The sequence below is a fragment of the Pelophylax lessonae genome (genome assembly GCF_965119305.1).
Source record: "Pelophylax lessonae genome assembly, chromosome: 1".
In the NCBI taxonomy this organism is placed as follows: domain Eukaryota; kingdom Metazoa; phylum Chordata; class Amphibia; order Anura; family Ranidae; genus Pelophylax; species Pelophylax lessonae.
The window spans coordinates 482215929-482232135 of record NC_138768.1 but is presented as its reverse complement, the minus strand read 5'-3'; the positions used below and the strand labels follow the sequence as shown (position 1 = coordinate 482232135).

Sequence of the window (16207 nt, the reverse complement as noted above, 5' to 3'; positions counted from 1 at the left end):
TCAAAAAGTTCGGAATTCGGCTGAACCTCGAACAGCCAATGTTCAGGTCGAACCGATGGTCAACCCAAACCGTTAGATCATCCCTACTCACCACAACCTCCTTCAGGTTCCTGCAATGTCTAAGATACAATGAGGAAGCCTTGTCTGTCCTTCTGAATCAGAGCAATTCTGTCCTGTAGGTTATATGTGGCTTTCAGGATTTCCACACGCTTTACTTAGGTGCCAAATGTAGAATGTGCTCTGTTTGGGGTGTCTGGAAGGACGACTAACTCTTAAAATAAGGGTTGGATTTATTTATAATAGGGATATAAATACATTAAAGTTATGGATAAGAAAATGGGGTAAAACAATGGGGAGGGAGATAGAAAAGGGAAAGGGGGGGGGGGGGGGTCTGTCTGCTATCACACATACATCCTCACTGAATCTTTCACACACACCAAGGCCTCTTGGCCAGCATTGAGACAAGCCCTTCGATGCGTCTCAGCCAATCAAGTTCTTGATCCTTTGCGGAAGATATCTGGAACGAAAAGGTCACAAAAGTTCATCCCTGTCCCAGGTTCAGAGTAGAGTTCATTTTGAGCAGATTATGATCCAAGATGTTCATGTGCTCTCTTCCCCTTCAGGAGGCATGCTGTCATTCTGGCCAGGTTTGTGCAGAAAACACCCCAAGGGATCATGCTATTCAATTTTCTAATGAGCTCATGCATTATTCCAGTCTTCTTTGATGTCAGTGAACTTGTGCAATCTGTCCTACTATATAGCCTATTTCTTCCAGTAAAAACACAGTTCAGTTCATATCCAAGCTCCATTTATATCAATATTGTCAAATGTTACACGTGGACAGTTATGTGGGGGAGATATCTGTAGAGTGGAGATCTGGACAGTTAGTGGGTGGAGGCATGTAGAGGATGTAGTAGAGTTAAAGGTAGAGAAGAGCTGATGGAGACTAGATGAGAAGTTTTTAATGAGAGTGATAAAGTAGTAGGCAGTGTGAAGGCAGGAATTGTATTTTTGGAGGGAAGATTTATATTGGTTGAAGTCTTTCTGAGACTTCGTATTATTCCACAGATGCTCAAGAGCATGGCTATGTTTTTTGAAGCTTTTTGTTTGCCTAGGGCCTACGTGTGTAGTAAGGGAGGGGGAGCATGTTCAGGGTGGAGGACAGGGATCTGTTGTAGGCAGAAGTAGCTAGATTGGGACAGGACAAGGATGAGATCTTGTCATAGAGGTGGTCAGTAGCAGAACAGGGAAAGAAGGGTTAAAGTGTTGAAGGTTTGTACAGGTAATTGTTAGGTGGCTGTAGGGAGTGGTGGTGCAAGACAGGGAGAGAGCAAAACGAAAAGGGTGGTGATCAGAGACAGAAAAAGGATTGTTCAAGTGAAATTCACTGCACATCGGGATTTCATAGAAATCTTGGTACTGCCCCATGGAATTTGAGACAGTTGGAATGTATGCACATAGAGACTGAAGGAATTGGGAGAAGACACAAAGGCCACAGGACTGAGCGGGGAGGACACAGAGACCACACGATTAGGGAGGGTGACAGAAACCTTAGGACTGATTGGGACAGATTCAACCAACACAGACCGTTCAGCCCCCATTCTTGACATATTCACTGTGTCCTCATCCTGATGAAGCAGTAGATGAAGCAGACAGCAAAACAAGTGGTGCATTGTGATCGCATTTAGAGCCCAGCTTCTGAATGACAATGAATGATCAATTAGAATCTGAGCACGGGCTTAGTCTTTGCCTGCAAATGTTCTGCCATGTGCCAGGACATTGCAGGGGAGTAAAGAACTTCCAAAGAGCTGCTGGGGTTTCAGCATAGAATGGGATACAACTCTGACCCTAGTTGCCTGCCCCCTGCAGCACACAATATGACCAGTTACAGAATGATAGAGCTTCAGCCAATAGCCATGAAGCAAAGCAGCCAGGTCCAATCAGTAAATGATTTAACACATAGGAAAGAATCAAAGGCTCCAGGACTCTGCCTGCATTTGTTGGGCCATGGGATTACCTTAATTTTTTGGGATTGTCCAACAGGATCTAGGAGGGTTGGCAGGTTTGCATTTACACTGCGCAGGTAGCTAAGTAGCAGGGCTACAAGGCAAAAATGTGTTTGGTTGATGTGTAAACTAGGTTAGGTGGGGAGGGGGTATGGTGAAAAATTAGTTGATGGATGAAAAAAAACTCAAGGTGAGAGCTATACACAGAGTTGTAATGGATACAAGAAGGTAGCTGGTTGTTTAACACCTGAACATAACAGATGGTGGCTGCAAAGTTGGTTATCTTTTGCACTGCCCTCCTCCATATTGTAGTTAAAATACTTGGGTTTTGCAAGTCCAAAGTCATCTGAGATTAAATAATGTAATTTAAGATTACATATTCACTATTGCATTCACATACCCTGAATTTTCAGAAGTTCACTTATAAAAGGTAAAAAACCAAAGTTAAAAAAAAAAATCTGATAATAGTCGTTAGGTATATACAGCAGTTTTATGTCACTGCAAACAATTTATCAGTTCTGTTTTATTTCTTCTACAGCCAAGTGAAAGAGAAGAAGAAGCTTCACATAAAGTAGATGATTTGCTGGAAAGTTACATGGGAATCCGGGATGTGGAATTAGGTAAGGGATGTATTACAATTTCATTATATAGTGTTTATAATAATGCTAAGGTTATCATTTATTGATTTAATTAGAAATGATTTACAGTATAAAATCACTGCTGTCTTGCCAAATTTACAGAGATTGAAAAACTGTTTAAAGTAAATGTTAAATGTCCAGATAGGTGATATCTAAAGTTGGGAGTAAAAATCTGATCATCATCTCATAAGATAATATAAATAAGTTCTGGGATATACTGTAGGTGAGTTGCAAATGTATCTTCTTGTGCCTGCTTAAGGATCCTTGTAGAGTCTGAAACTGTATACTGTTGAAAGCATTATGAAGATTAAAAATAAATTACATGCAATATGATCTGTCCCCTCTTCTAATGATCAGTCCGAATCTGCATTTTGGAAAGACCATTGTGTAAGCCTATGCACATGCCTTTCTTAAGTTAGAGAAGCATCACTTTCAGGATATATTCTGTAGGAGGTTGATCAGTAGTTAGAAAATCGGTTAGCGTGTCTTGTAATGTGCCCTGGGTGCAATTCTCAAGCAGAGGATGCAAGCCTTTACTCCACAATCTCTTCAGGCTCCCTTTGAGATTGTGTGGGACTTTTTCACAGCCTATATGCGTACAGAGGCCCAAATCTAAGGAGCGCCTTCAGGCATTTCAGAAGCATAAATTACATATCTAATTTCCCGACTATGTATCAAACTTTTGGAGGACCTGGAGTATCAGGGCAGTGGAAACTCCCACAGAATGGCCACATTTTAGAGGGTAAAAATTGTATGAGGCATGGTGAGTCTTTTTTTTGTCACAATTTTTTGGCAAATTGTCAGATACTTCCAACACGCATCAGAGGCATACTTAGAATTACACAACAAAACACATTCTGCTACTCCTCTCGAGTATAGCGATACCACGTGTGAGACTTTAAGGTTTGGACTGATTATGTACCAGACAATGTACTGTATCTTGTGTATCAAATCAACCAAATCAACCAATTGTATCACAACCACCGTACTGTAATGGTCGCCTCTGTATAAGTGTTCAGTGAATACAGCTTAGTGTAGTGTCACCTATAGCGTGACTCTAATTAGACAAACACCCATGTTACTCAACAGTATCAGACTTTAAAGGTACACAATGAGGCAGCACATAGTTTCCATAAAAACATACAGTTTATTTACAGCATACTAAAAGAGAGATACAGAATGATCCCCTGGGTTAACAGTAAAACACATACTGTACTATTTTTAAAAACATACCATTACCATTCGCATGGTCTCAAGGATATGGAAAAGACCCTTCTATAAAGATATATTAGCAAGAGTAAAAAATCACATCCATATGTAAATTGTTCTAAAGATATATAGAGTAGTGATGGACAAACATCGGCCGGGGTGGTTCGCGAACGCCAGCAGCAAATTTTCTCAAAAGTCCGCGAACCGCGAGTTCGCGGCAGGCCCCATTGACTTTAATGGGAGGGGAACTTTAAAAACCTTTAGGTCATATTTGCAGCCACAAAAGATGTACTAGCTGTGCACAAATAGTCCCAGCACATGGACAATGTCATAACAGAAGTATTGCAATTGAAAAAGTTGCCCTAAATTTTTTTATTTTTTTTTTACAGCAAAAAATATATTTTTTTTTTCATAAATCAGCCAGAACTGACAGCAGCCGGTAAGTACATTGTCTAATACATATAGGGTCCATTCACACATCTGTAAAATGGGTCCGCATCCATTACACAATTTGGCAGAACCTTTACAGACCCATTGTTTTTCATTTCCAGTCTGAAAAATTAGGCATTCACAGAAGTAGGCCATTCCAGGCCCCAAAAATTAACCCACATGGGTTTACCTGACAGCTAAGAACGTAGTATTCTGTGGCTGAAGGTACATTAGGCATTCACAGTTAACAAAAGTAAGTGTCGGCCATAAAAGGCACCAAAAAATAGCCCACATGGGTTTACCTGACAGCTAAGAATGTAGTATTCTGTGGCTGAAGGTACATTAGGCATTCACAGGATACAGAAGTAAGTGTTGCCCATTCCAGGCCCCAAACATTAGCCCACATGGGTTTACCTGACAGCTAAGTACGTAGTATTCTGTGGCTGAAGGTACATTAGGCATTCACGAAGTATACAGAACTAAGTGTGGGCCTGTATAGGCTGCAAAAATTAGCTCACATGGTTTGAACTGACAGCAAAAAACTTATTTTTTGATGGCTATAGGTATGGTTCACAGTACACAGAACCGTAAGTATCGGACTGTATAGGCTCCAAAAATTAGCTCACACGGTTTGAACTGACAGCAAAAAACTTAGTATTTGGTGGCTGGAGGTACATTAGGCATTCACAGAAAAAATAAATGTCGGCCCTGAAAGGCCCCAAAAATTTGCCATTCAATGGACATGAAATGCCTTTTATGCCGCTGTATGTAGCGAAGCCAAGGACCAGGAATTGTTGTCGGTGGAGGAATTTCTATGAAACCTGGTCTACTGGTCACATTTGTTGAATTCCTCAGAGATCCATGCCTCATTCATTTTTATAAATGTGAGGTAGTCTACACTGTCATGAGCTAGGCGAGTGTGCTTATCGGTCACAATCCCCCCCTGCTGCGCTGAACATCCTTTCAGACAGGACACTGGATGGGGGGCAAGCCAACATTTCCATTGCAAATTGTGCAAGCTCTGGCCAGAGGTCAAGCCTGCCCACCCAGTAGTCCAGGGGTTCATCACTCCTCAGAGCGTCCACATCGGCCGTTAACCCGGTGTAGTCAGACACCTGTCGGTCTAGGCGTTCCCTCATACTGGATCGGGAGTACAGCTGTCGATGGTTCGGCTGAAAGAAGGATCTCATATCTGAAGTGACCAAGACATCTTCCAACCGCCCTCTTCTTGCAGGCGCTGTTGAATTGCTACCTGCAACTGTCTCTCTGTGACTGGAAATTCCTCTGCCAGTGCATGGAAAAGCAGAATGTAGCATTTTCCGCAGCAAGGCCTGGAAGTGCTGCATTCTGACCGCCCTCTTTGATTGTGGTAACATTTCCGCCATTTTGTGCTTGTACCCGGGGTCTAAGTACGTTGTCACTCAGTACATGGTCCTTGGCCTTTATGCGTTTTATACGGGGGTCCCCCTTAAAACACTGCAGCATGTAGGCCCCCATTCCCACTAAACTGGAAGCGGTACAGTGGCCTGCTTCCAGCCCATCATCCAGGATAATGTCGTCCTCGTTCTCCTCCCCCCATCCACGGATAACTCCAGGGATCCCAGAAAGGTTTAAAGCATGCTCTTCTTGCTCCTAATCATCCCCCCCAGCACCATCCTGCTCCTCTGACTCCTCTTCAGACTCCTGCTGTTGATTTGTCTCAGATGAAGTAGCACCCCCTGGGAATTCATTCAACATTGCGGCTTCCTGATCTTCCTGCTCCTCGACGGCTTGATCAATGACACGACGCAATGAACGCTCCAGAAAGAAGGCGTAAGGTATGATGTCACTTATGGCGCCCTGGCCGTGACTGACCAGTTTAGTGATCTCATTGAATGGCCGCAGAAGTCTGCATGCATCCCGCATGAGAAGCCACTGGCGAGGTGAAAAAAACCCAAGCTCCCCAGAAACTGTCCTGCCGCTGAGTTCGAACAGGTAGTCATTAACTGCACGTTTCTGCTGGAGCAGCCTATCAAGCATATGCAACGTTGAGTTCCATTGCGTCGGGCAGTCACAAATAAGACCCCTGAGGAGCAGATTGTGTTGCGGCTGAATCTCAGCAAGGCGAGCCATGGCTGTGTAAAATCTTCGGAAATGGGCCGAGATTTTCCTGGCCTGCTGCAAGACGTCCTGGACCCCAGTGTATTTGGCAATGAATCGCTGCACCACCAAGTTCAGGACGTGTGCCATGTGTGGCACGTGTGTTATTTTGCCCTGTTTCAGCGCGCTCAGCAGATTGGCACCGTTGTCGCACACCACTTTACCAACTGACAAATTCAGTGGTGTCTGCCACTGATCTGCCTGTGAACGCAAAGCTGAAAGGATTGCAGGACCAGTGTGGCTCTTGGCTTCCAGGCACAACAGACACAGCACAGCATGGCAACGTCTCACCTGGCATGTGGAATAGGTTCTGGGGATCTTGGGTGGCGCAGAAGAGACGGTAGCAGTGGAAGAGGAGGAGTCAGCCAAGGAGGAGAGGGAGGATGGAGGAGGAGAAGAAGAGGAAGGCCTGCTTGCAATCCGTGGCGGTACAACTAAATCTACACGGGTGCCATGGGTTGCATGCTTAATGGCCGTCAGAAGGTTCACCCAGTGGGCAGTAAAAGTGATATACCTTCCCTGCCCGTGTTTGCTAGACCATGTGTCTGTGTATATAACACCCCGCTTGAATCTGTGGTATTGGGGGGGGGCCACCGGTTTATCACACCAGTTCTACAAATAATTGGCCAGTATCTGTTGTCAATGTGTGTAGCACAGTTAACACAGCAAAAGAGGCCAAATTTTTGCAGGACTAAAATACAATCTTAGAAAAGTATACTGTTAAATAACACCCCGCTTCAATATGTGCTATTGGGGGGCCACTGGTCTATCACACCAGTTGTTCAAAAAATTGGCCAGTCAGTTTGGCACTGTTTGTATCAGAGTTAACACAGCAAAAGAGGAAATATTGTTGCAGGACACAAATACACTTATGAAAGTATACTCAGATAACACCCCACTTCAATATGTGGTATTGGGGGGCCACTGGTTTATCACACCAGTTGCTCAAAAAATTGGCCAGTGAGTTTGGCACTGTGTGTATCAGACTTCACTCAGCAAAAGAGGCAATATTGTTGCAGGACACAAATACACTTATGAAAGTATACTCAGATTACACCCCACGTCAATATGTGGTATTGTGGGGCCACTGGTTTATCACACCAGTTGTTCAAAAAATTGGCCAGTGAGTTTGGCACTGTGTGTATCAGAATTCACTCAGCAAAAGAGGCAATATTGTTGCACGACACAAATACACTTGTAAAAGTATACTCAGATAGGCTCCAAAAATTAGCTCACATGGTTTGAACTGACAGCAAAGAATGTAGTATATGATGGCTAGAGGTACAGTAGGCGTTCACAGTATACATAAGTTGGTGGCGGGCTGTATAGGCCGCAAAAATGAGCTCATATGGGTTGAACTGACAGTAAAGAACGTAGTATATGATGGCTAGATGTACAGTAGGCGTTCACAGTATACACAAGTAGGTGACGGGCTGTTTAGGCTGCAAAAATGAGCTCACATGGGTTGAACTGACAGCAAAGAACGTAGTATATGATGGCTAGAGGTACAGTAGGCGTTCGCAGTATACACAAGTAGGTGGCGAGCTGTTTAGGCCGCAAAAATGAGCTCACATGGGTTGAACTGACAGCAAAGAACATAGTATATGATTGCTAGAGGTACAGTAGGCGTTCACTGTATACACAAGTTGGTGGCGGGCTGTTTAGGCCGCAAACATGAGCTCACATGGGTTGAACTGACAGTAAAGAACGTAGTATATGATGGCTAGAGGTACAGTAGGCGTTCACAGTATACACAAGTTGGTGGCAGGCTGTTTAAGCCGCAAACATGAGCTCACATGGGTTGAATTGACAGTAAAGAACGTAGTATATGATTGCTAGAGGTACAGTATGCGTTCACAGTATACACAAGTTGGTGGCGGGCTGTTTAGGCTGCAAACATGAGCTCACATAGGTTGAACTGACAGTAAAGAACGTAGTATATGATGGCTAGAGGTACAGTAGGCATTCACAGTACACAGAACAGTAAGTGTTGGCCTGTATAGGCTGCAAAAATTAGCCATTCAATGGACATGAAATGCCTTTTATGCCGCTGTATTTAGCGAAGCCAAGGACCAGGAATTGTTGTGGGTGGATGGCGGTCTTTCGGATATTTGTGGCCTGGCATGAGGAATTTCGATGAAACCTGGTCTATTGGTCACATGTGTAGAATTCCTCAGAGATCCATGCCTCATTCATTTTTATAAATGTGAGGTAATACAAGTCTACACTGTCATGAGCTAGGCGAGTGCGCTTATCGGTCACGATCCCCCCTGCTGCGCTGAACGTCCTTTCGGACAGGACACTGGATGGGGGGCAAGCCAACAGTTCCATTGCAAATTGTTCAATCTCTGGCCAGAGGTCAAGCCTGCCCACCCAGTAGTCCAGGGGTTCATCACTCCTCAGAGCGTCCACATCGGCCGTTAACCCGATGTAGTCGGACACCTGTCGGACACCTTTTTTTTACGCTCCAACATTTGAGCCACAGAAGCCTGCCTTTTTCTAGAAAAACTTGATGACGGCATCATGGAAGGTGGAGTGTTGGACAACTGTGAGGAGACAGGAGAATGAGAAGGGGGAGGAGAAAGAGAAGAGGCTGGACGGTGAGAGCATGGAGTGTGGCTTTGTGGGTTCTGACAGTTTTGCTCCCACTGGGCTTGGTGATGGGATTTCAGGTGCCTTCTTAAGGCGGTTGTCCCTAGGTGAGTGTTGGGCTTACCGCGACTTATGCGTTGACTGCAAAGGCTGCAGATGGCAACACTGGTGTCAGCAACAAACTTATTAATAAAAGCCCACACTGCGGACCCATGTTCCGGCACCCTGGGAGCACCAGATGTGACTGTACATGGTTGATGGCTCGCTCCAGATACATTTGCAGTCTGCTTTCTACCTCTTCTGCAAAGTAAGTTCTGCCTGCCTCCCCTCCCTATCTACCGGTCCGTCAGTGCGCCAGTTCTACAAGTATTTGGCCAGTAACTGTTGTCACAGCAAAGGAGGCCAAATGTTTGCAGGACTAAAATACAATCTTAGAAAAGTATACTGCTAAATAACACCTCAATTCAATATGTGGCATTGGGGGGGGGGGGGGGCGTAGGTTTATTACACCAGTTCTACAAATAATTAGCCAGTAACTGTTGTCACTGTGTGTAGCACTGTTTACACAGCGAGAGGCCAAATTTTTGCAGAGCTAAAATACACTCTTAGAAAATTATACTGTTAAATAACACCCCACTTCAATATGTGGCATTGGGGGGGAGCATTGGTGTAGCACACCAGTTCAAAAAATTGGCCAGTGAGTTAGGCGCTGTGTGTATCAGACTTCACTCAGCAAACTAGGCAATATTGTTGCATGACACAAATACACTTGAAAAAGTTTACTCAGAAAACACCCCACTTTAATATGTGGCATTGGGGGGGGGGGGGGAGTATTGGTGTAGCACATCAGTTCAAAAAATTGGCCAGTGAGTTAGGCGCTGTGTGTACCAGACTTCACTCAGCAAACTAGGCAATATTGTTGCATGACACAAATACACTTGAAAAAGCTTACTCAGAAAACACCCCACTTCAATATGTGGCATTGGGGGGGGGGGGAGCATTGGTGTAGCACACCAGTTCAAAAAATTGGCCAGTGACTTAGGCGCTGTGTGTACCAGACTTCACTCAGCAAACTAGGTGATATTGTTGCATGACACAAATATACTTGAAAAAGTTTACTCAGATAACACCCCACTTTATTATGTGGCATTGGGGGGGAGCATTGGTGTAGCACACCAGTTAAAAAAATTGGCCAGTGAGTTAGGCGCTGTGTGTACCAGACTTCACTCAGCAAACTAGGCAATATTGTTGCATGACACAAATACAATTGAAAAAGTTTACTCAGAGAACTCCCCACTTCAATATGTGGCATTGGGGGTGGGGGCGCACAGGTTTATTACACCAGTTCTACAAATAATTGGCCAGTATCTGTTGTCACTGTGTGCAGCAGAGTTAACACAGCAAAAGAGGCCAAATGTTTGCAGGACTAAAATACACTCTTAGAAAATTATACTGTTAAATAACACCCTACTTCAATATGTGGCATTGGTGTAGCACACCAGTTCAAAAAATTGGCCAGGGAATTTGGCGCAGTGTGTACCAGACTTCACTCAGCAAACTAGGCAATATTGTTGCATGACACAAATACACTTGAAAAGGCTTACTCAGAGAACACCCCACTTCAATATGTGGCATTGGGGGGGGCACAGGTTTATTACACCAGTTCTACAAATAATTGGCCAGTAACTGCTTTTACTGTGTGTAGCACTGTTTACACAGCAAGAGGCCAAATTTTTGCAGGACTAAAATACACTCTTAGAAAATGATACTGTTAAATCACACCCCACTTCAATATGTGGCATGGGGGGGGGGGGGGCACAGGTTTATTACACCAGTTATACAAATAATTGGCCAGTAACTGTTGTCATTGTGTGTAGCACTGTTTACACAGCGAGAGGCCAAATGTTTGCAGGACTAAAATACACTCTTAGAAAATTATACTGTTAAATAACACCCCACTTCAATGTGTGGCATTGGTGTAGCACACCAGTTCAAAAAATTGGCCAGTGAGTTTGCCGCTGTATGCACCAGACTTCACTCAGCAAACTAGGCAATATTGTTGCATGACACAAATACACTTGAAAAAGTTTACTCAGATAACACCCCACTTTAATATGTGGCATTGGGGGGGGGGGGAACATTGGTGTAGCACACCAGTTAAAAAAATTGGCCAGTGAGTTAGGCGCTGTGTGTACCAGACTTCACTCAGCAAACTAGGCAATATTGTTGCATGACACAAATACACTTGAAAAAGCTTACTCAGAGAACACCCCACTTCAATATGTGGCATTGGGGGGGGAGCATTGGTGTAGCACACCAGTTCAAAAAATTGGCCAGTGAGTTAGGCGCTGTGTGTACCAGACTTCACTCAGCAAACTAGGTGATATTGTTGCATGACACAAATATACTTGAAAAAGTTTACTCAGATAACACCCCACTTTAATATGTGGCATTGGGGGGGAGCATTGGTGTAGCACACCAGTTCAAAAAATTGGCCAGTGAGTTAGGCGCTGTGTGTACCAGACTTCACTCAGCAAACTAGGTGATATTGTTGCATGACACAAATATACTTGAAAAAGTTTACTCAGATAACACCCCACTTTATTATGTGGCATTGGGGGGGGGAGCATTGGTGTAGCACACCAGTTCAAAAAATTGGCCAGTGAGTTAGGCGCTGTGTGTACCAGACTTCACTCAGCAAACTAGGCAATATTGTTGCATGACACAAATACAATTGAAAAGGTTTACTCAGAGAACAACCCAGTTCAATATGTGGCATTGGGGGTGGGGGCGCACAGGTTTATTACACCAGTTCTACAAATAATTGGCCAGTATCTGTTGTCACTGTGTGTAGCAGAGTTAACACAGCAAAAGAGGCCGAATGTTTGCAGGACTAAAATACACTCTTAGAAAATTATACTGTTAAATAACACCCCACTTCAATATGTGGCATTGGTGTAGCACACCAGTTCAAAAAATTGGCCAGTGAGTTTAGCGCAGTGTGTACCAGACTTCACTCAGCAAACTAGGCAATATTGTTGCATGACACAAATACACTTGAAAAAGCTTACTCAGAGAACACCCCCCTTCAATATGTGGCATTGGGGGGGAGCATTGGTGTAGCACACCAGTTCAAAAAATTGGCCAGTGAGTTAGGCACTGTGTGTACTAGACTTCACTCAGCAAACTAGGTGATATTGTTGCATGACACAAATACACTTGAAAAAGTTTACTCAGATAACACCCCACTTTAATATGTGGCATTGGGGGGGAGCATTGGTGTAGCACACCAGTTCACAAAATTGGCCAGTGAGTTTGGTGCAGTGTGTACCAGACTTCACTCAGCAAACTAGGCAATATTGTTGCATGACACAAATACACTTTTACTCAGATAAAACCCCACTTCAATATATGGCATTGGGGGGGGGGGGCAATTGGTCTATCACACCAGTTATAATACATTATAAGTGCTTTTGTCACTGTGTGTAGTGTTGCTGCAGAAACGCTCAGTCTCACCACCACACCTGTCACAATGCTGCACAGTGCACAATAATGTACTAATCCACTATAATATGCTTTCTACAAAGTATATTATACTGTGGATTACCCCCCTCTCCCACCCCCCCCCCCTTTTTAGTGCACTGCAAAGCAATACCAAAAAATTTGCAGCCCTTTACATGACTTTTGTGGACATTGACAAAGCGATTTCTGTGCGACTGCAGCCGATATCCAACTGCCCCTAAAGCAACCACAGGATACCTGGCCCTAATTTTAAAGAGACTGTAATAGACCCTAAAACGACATTGGAACATTTTAAATGACTTTTGAGGACATTGACAAAGCGACTTCTGTGCGATTGCAGCCGATATCTAACTGTCCCTAAAGCAACCACAGGATACCTGGCCCTAATGTTAAAGAGACTGTAATAGACCCTTAAATGACATTGGAGCATTTTAAATGACTTTTGTGGACATTGACATAGCAATTTCTGTGCGACTGCAGCCGATATCTAACTGTCCCTAAAGCAACCACAGAATACCTAGCCCTAATGTTAAAGAGACTGTAATAGACCCTAAAACGACATTGGGGCATTTTAAATGACTTTTGTGGACATTGACAAAGTGATTTGTGTGCGACTGCAGCCGATATCTAACTGTCCCTAAAGCAACCACAGGATACCTGGCCCTAATTTTAAAGAGACTGTAATAGACCCTAAAACGACATTGGAGCATTTTAAATGACTTTTGTGGACATTGACAAAGCGATTTCTGTGCGACTGCAGACGATATCTAACTGCCCTTAAAGCAACCACAGGATACCTGGCCCTAATGTTAAAGAGACTGTAATAGACCCTAAAACTACATTGGGGCATTTTAAATGACTTTTGTGGACATTGACAAAGTGATTTGTGTGCGACTGCAGCCGATATCTAACTGTCCCTAAAGCAACCACAGGATACCTGGCCCTAATTTTAAAGAGACTGTAATAGACCCTAAAACGACATTGGAGCATTTTAAATGACTTTTGTGGACATTGACAAAGCGATTTCTGTGCAACTGCAGACAATATCTAACTGCCCCTAAAGCAACCACAGGATACCTGGCCCTAATGTTAAAAAGACTGTAATAGACCCTAAAACGACATTGGAGCATTTTAAATGACTTTTGAGGACATTGACAAAGCGACTTCTGTGCGATTGCAGCCGATATCTAACTGTCCCTAAAGCAACCACAGGATACCTGGCCCTAATGTTAAAGAGACTGTAATAGACCCTTAAATGACATTGGAGCATTTTAAATTACTTTTGTGGACATTGACATAGCAATTTCTGTGCGACTGCAGCCGATATCTAACTGTCCCTAAAGCAACCACAGAATACCTAGCCCTAATGTTAAAGAGACTGTAATAGACCCTAAAACGACATTGGGGCATTTTAAATGACTTTTGTGGACATTGACAAAGTGATTTGTGTGCGACTGCAGCCGATATCTAACTGTCCCTAAAGCAACCACAGGATACCTGGCCCTAATTTTAAAGAGACTGTAATAGACCCTAAAACGACATTGGAGCATTTTAAATGACTTTTGTGGACATTGACAAAGCGATTTCTGTGCGACTGCAGACGATATCTAACTGCCCTTAAAGCAACCACAGGATACCTGGCCCTAATGTTAAAGAGACTGTAATAGACCCTAAAACTACATTGGGGCATTTTAAATGACTTTTGTGGACATTGACAAAGTGATTTGTGTGCGACTGCAGCCGATATCTAACTGTCCCTAAAGCAACCACAGGATACCTGGCCCTAATTTTAAAGAGACTGTAATAGACCCTAAAACGACATTGGAGCATTTTAAATGACTTTTGTGGACATTGACAAAGCGATTTCTGTGCAACTGCAGACAATATCTAACTGCCCCTAAAGCAACCACAGGATACCTGGCCCTAATGTTAAAAAGACTGTAATAGACCCTAAAACGACATTGGAGCATTTTAAATGACTTTTGTGGACATTGACAAAGCGATTTCTGTGCGACTGCAGCCGATATCTAACTGTCCCTAAAGCAACAACAGGATACCTGGCCCTAATGTTAAAGAGACTGTAATAGACCCTAAAACTACATTGGAGCATTTTAAATGACTTTTGTGGACATTGACAAAGCGATTTCTGTGTGACTGCAGCCGATCTCTAACTGCCCCTAAAGCAACCACAGGATACCTTCCCCTAAGCTCTAAAGATACTAGACCTATACCGAAATACCAGCCCTCAAAAGGAATTTTGTGGACATTGACAGAGAGATTTGTGACTGCAGCCGATCTCTAACTGCCCCTAAAGCAACCACTGGATACCTGTCCCTAACCTGAAAAGAGACTGTAGAAGGCATATACTGAAATACCAGCCCTGAAAAGGGCTTTTGTGAATCTTCACAGTGTTACATGTGTCTAGCAAACTCTCCCTAATGAGCACAGCAGACCTCTCCCTACACTGGCAGAAAGCGGAATGTGAAATGGCCGCCAGGTCAGGTCTATTTATAGGGTAGGGGGACTATCCATGTGCTGGAATGTTTCAATTGGCTGTCCCGTTCCACCTGACGGCTGTGTCCCGGGTCAAAGTTCTCCCCAATGCAAACAAATATGGCCGCCGCGAATGACGCCATGTGTCCGAAAATTTGGCGGGTAGAGAACAAGCAAAATTTGCCGCGAACCGCAAGGCCATCTCTACTGCTGATATTGCATATTCCTTGGCATTAACTTTGTTGTTCCTTCAAACTACAGAACCATAGACATTTGGATATTGCAGTTGATCCCTGGAAAGCAAATAGATCTGAGTAGCAGAGTTGATAATACTGGTTTTGGAGAAACAGAACTAGTGAATTATTGTGAGTACTGCTTTTTTTGAGAGTTCCCACTATTGGTTTACAGACCAGCTGGAATGTTGATGAAGTGGACACTGCTGCACCTCTGAAGACTGACATTGCTGTACATTTTGGTCATTGAGTTGCAAGTATTGATAAAAAGGTGTGTACATCTAATAACAATCACATGTATACACTAACAGCGCTATAAAACAATTTTTTCTTTATTATATTGCTCGAACGTACAGATGTCCCACCACGTACGTACCTGTCGCTCAAGCAGATGACCCAAAGCACTTAGATCCGTGCCTAGGATCAGCATCCTCTGCTATCTCCTCTGTAAAAATGTTTTTTCACATTTAGAGTTCTATTTTTAAGAAATGAAATAGCATCCATTGCTGCCAAGTTACAACAAAAACTAAAAATAGGAGTAAGGAAACTGGCAAACACACCACACTGGGATGCCTGTCTATCTCACCCACTCGGCGCTAGGGTGCTCAGTGCTATAATAAATAAATAGCTTACAAGAATACAATAATATATATCATGAATATCAAAATCCGATTAAAAAGTATTAAAAGGATATAAAATAATATAAAATCAAGAATCCATCTAAAAACCCTTCGGAATTCAGCAGCTGTTATAAATAAAAGCAATGATAAAAAGGTGTGTACATCTAATAACAATCACATGTATACACTAACAGCTCTATAAAACTGATCACATAGTCCATAATGTGTCACATTCATATTAATGAAAAAACAGTCCAGCCAGCTGCAGCATCTCTGGTGATGGTGTCCTACAGCAAATATTCAAGTGCTTTGTGTAAATGGTCATG

The 16207-nt window shown here is 43.3% G+C and overlaps 1 protein-coding gene across 1 annotated transcript in view; it reads left to right on the top strand.

The window, feature by feature from the left end:
* The window catches only part of GIPC3 (GIPC PDZ domain containing family member 3), a gene marked incomplete at its 3' end in the record, with an annotated part of 896805 nt that overhangs the window by 527229 nt on the left and 353369 nt on the right, over positions 1-16207 (top strand). The window contains exon 4 of the mRNA XM_082246846.1: positions 2545-2626. Coding sequence (XP_082102972.1) covers positions 2545-2626 — 82 coding nt within the window. The remainder of the gene's footprint in view (positions 1-2544; positions 2627-16207) is intronic.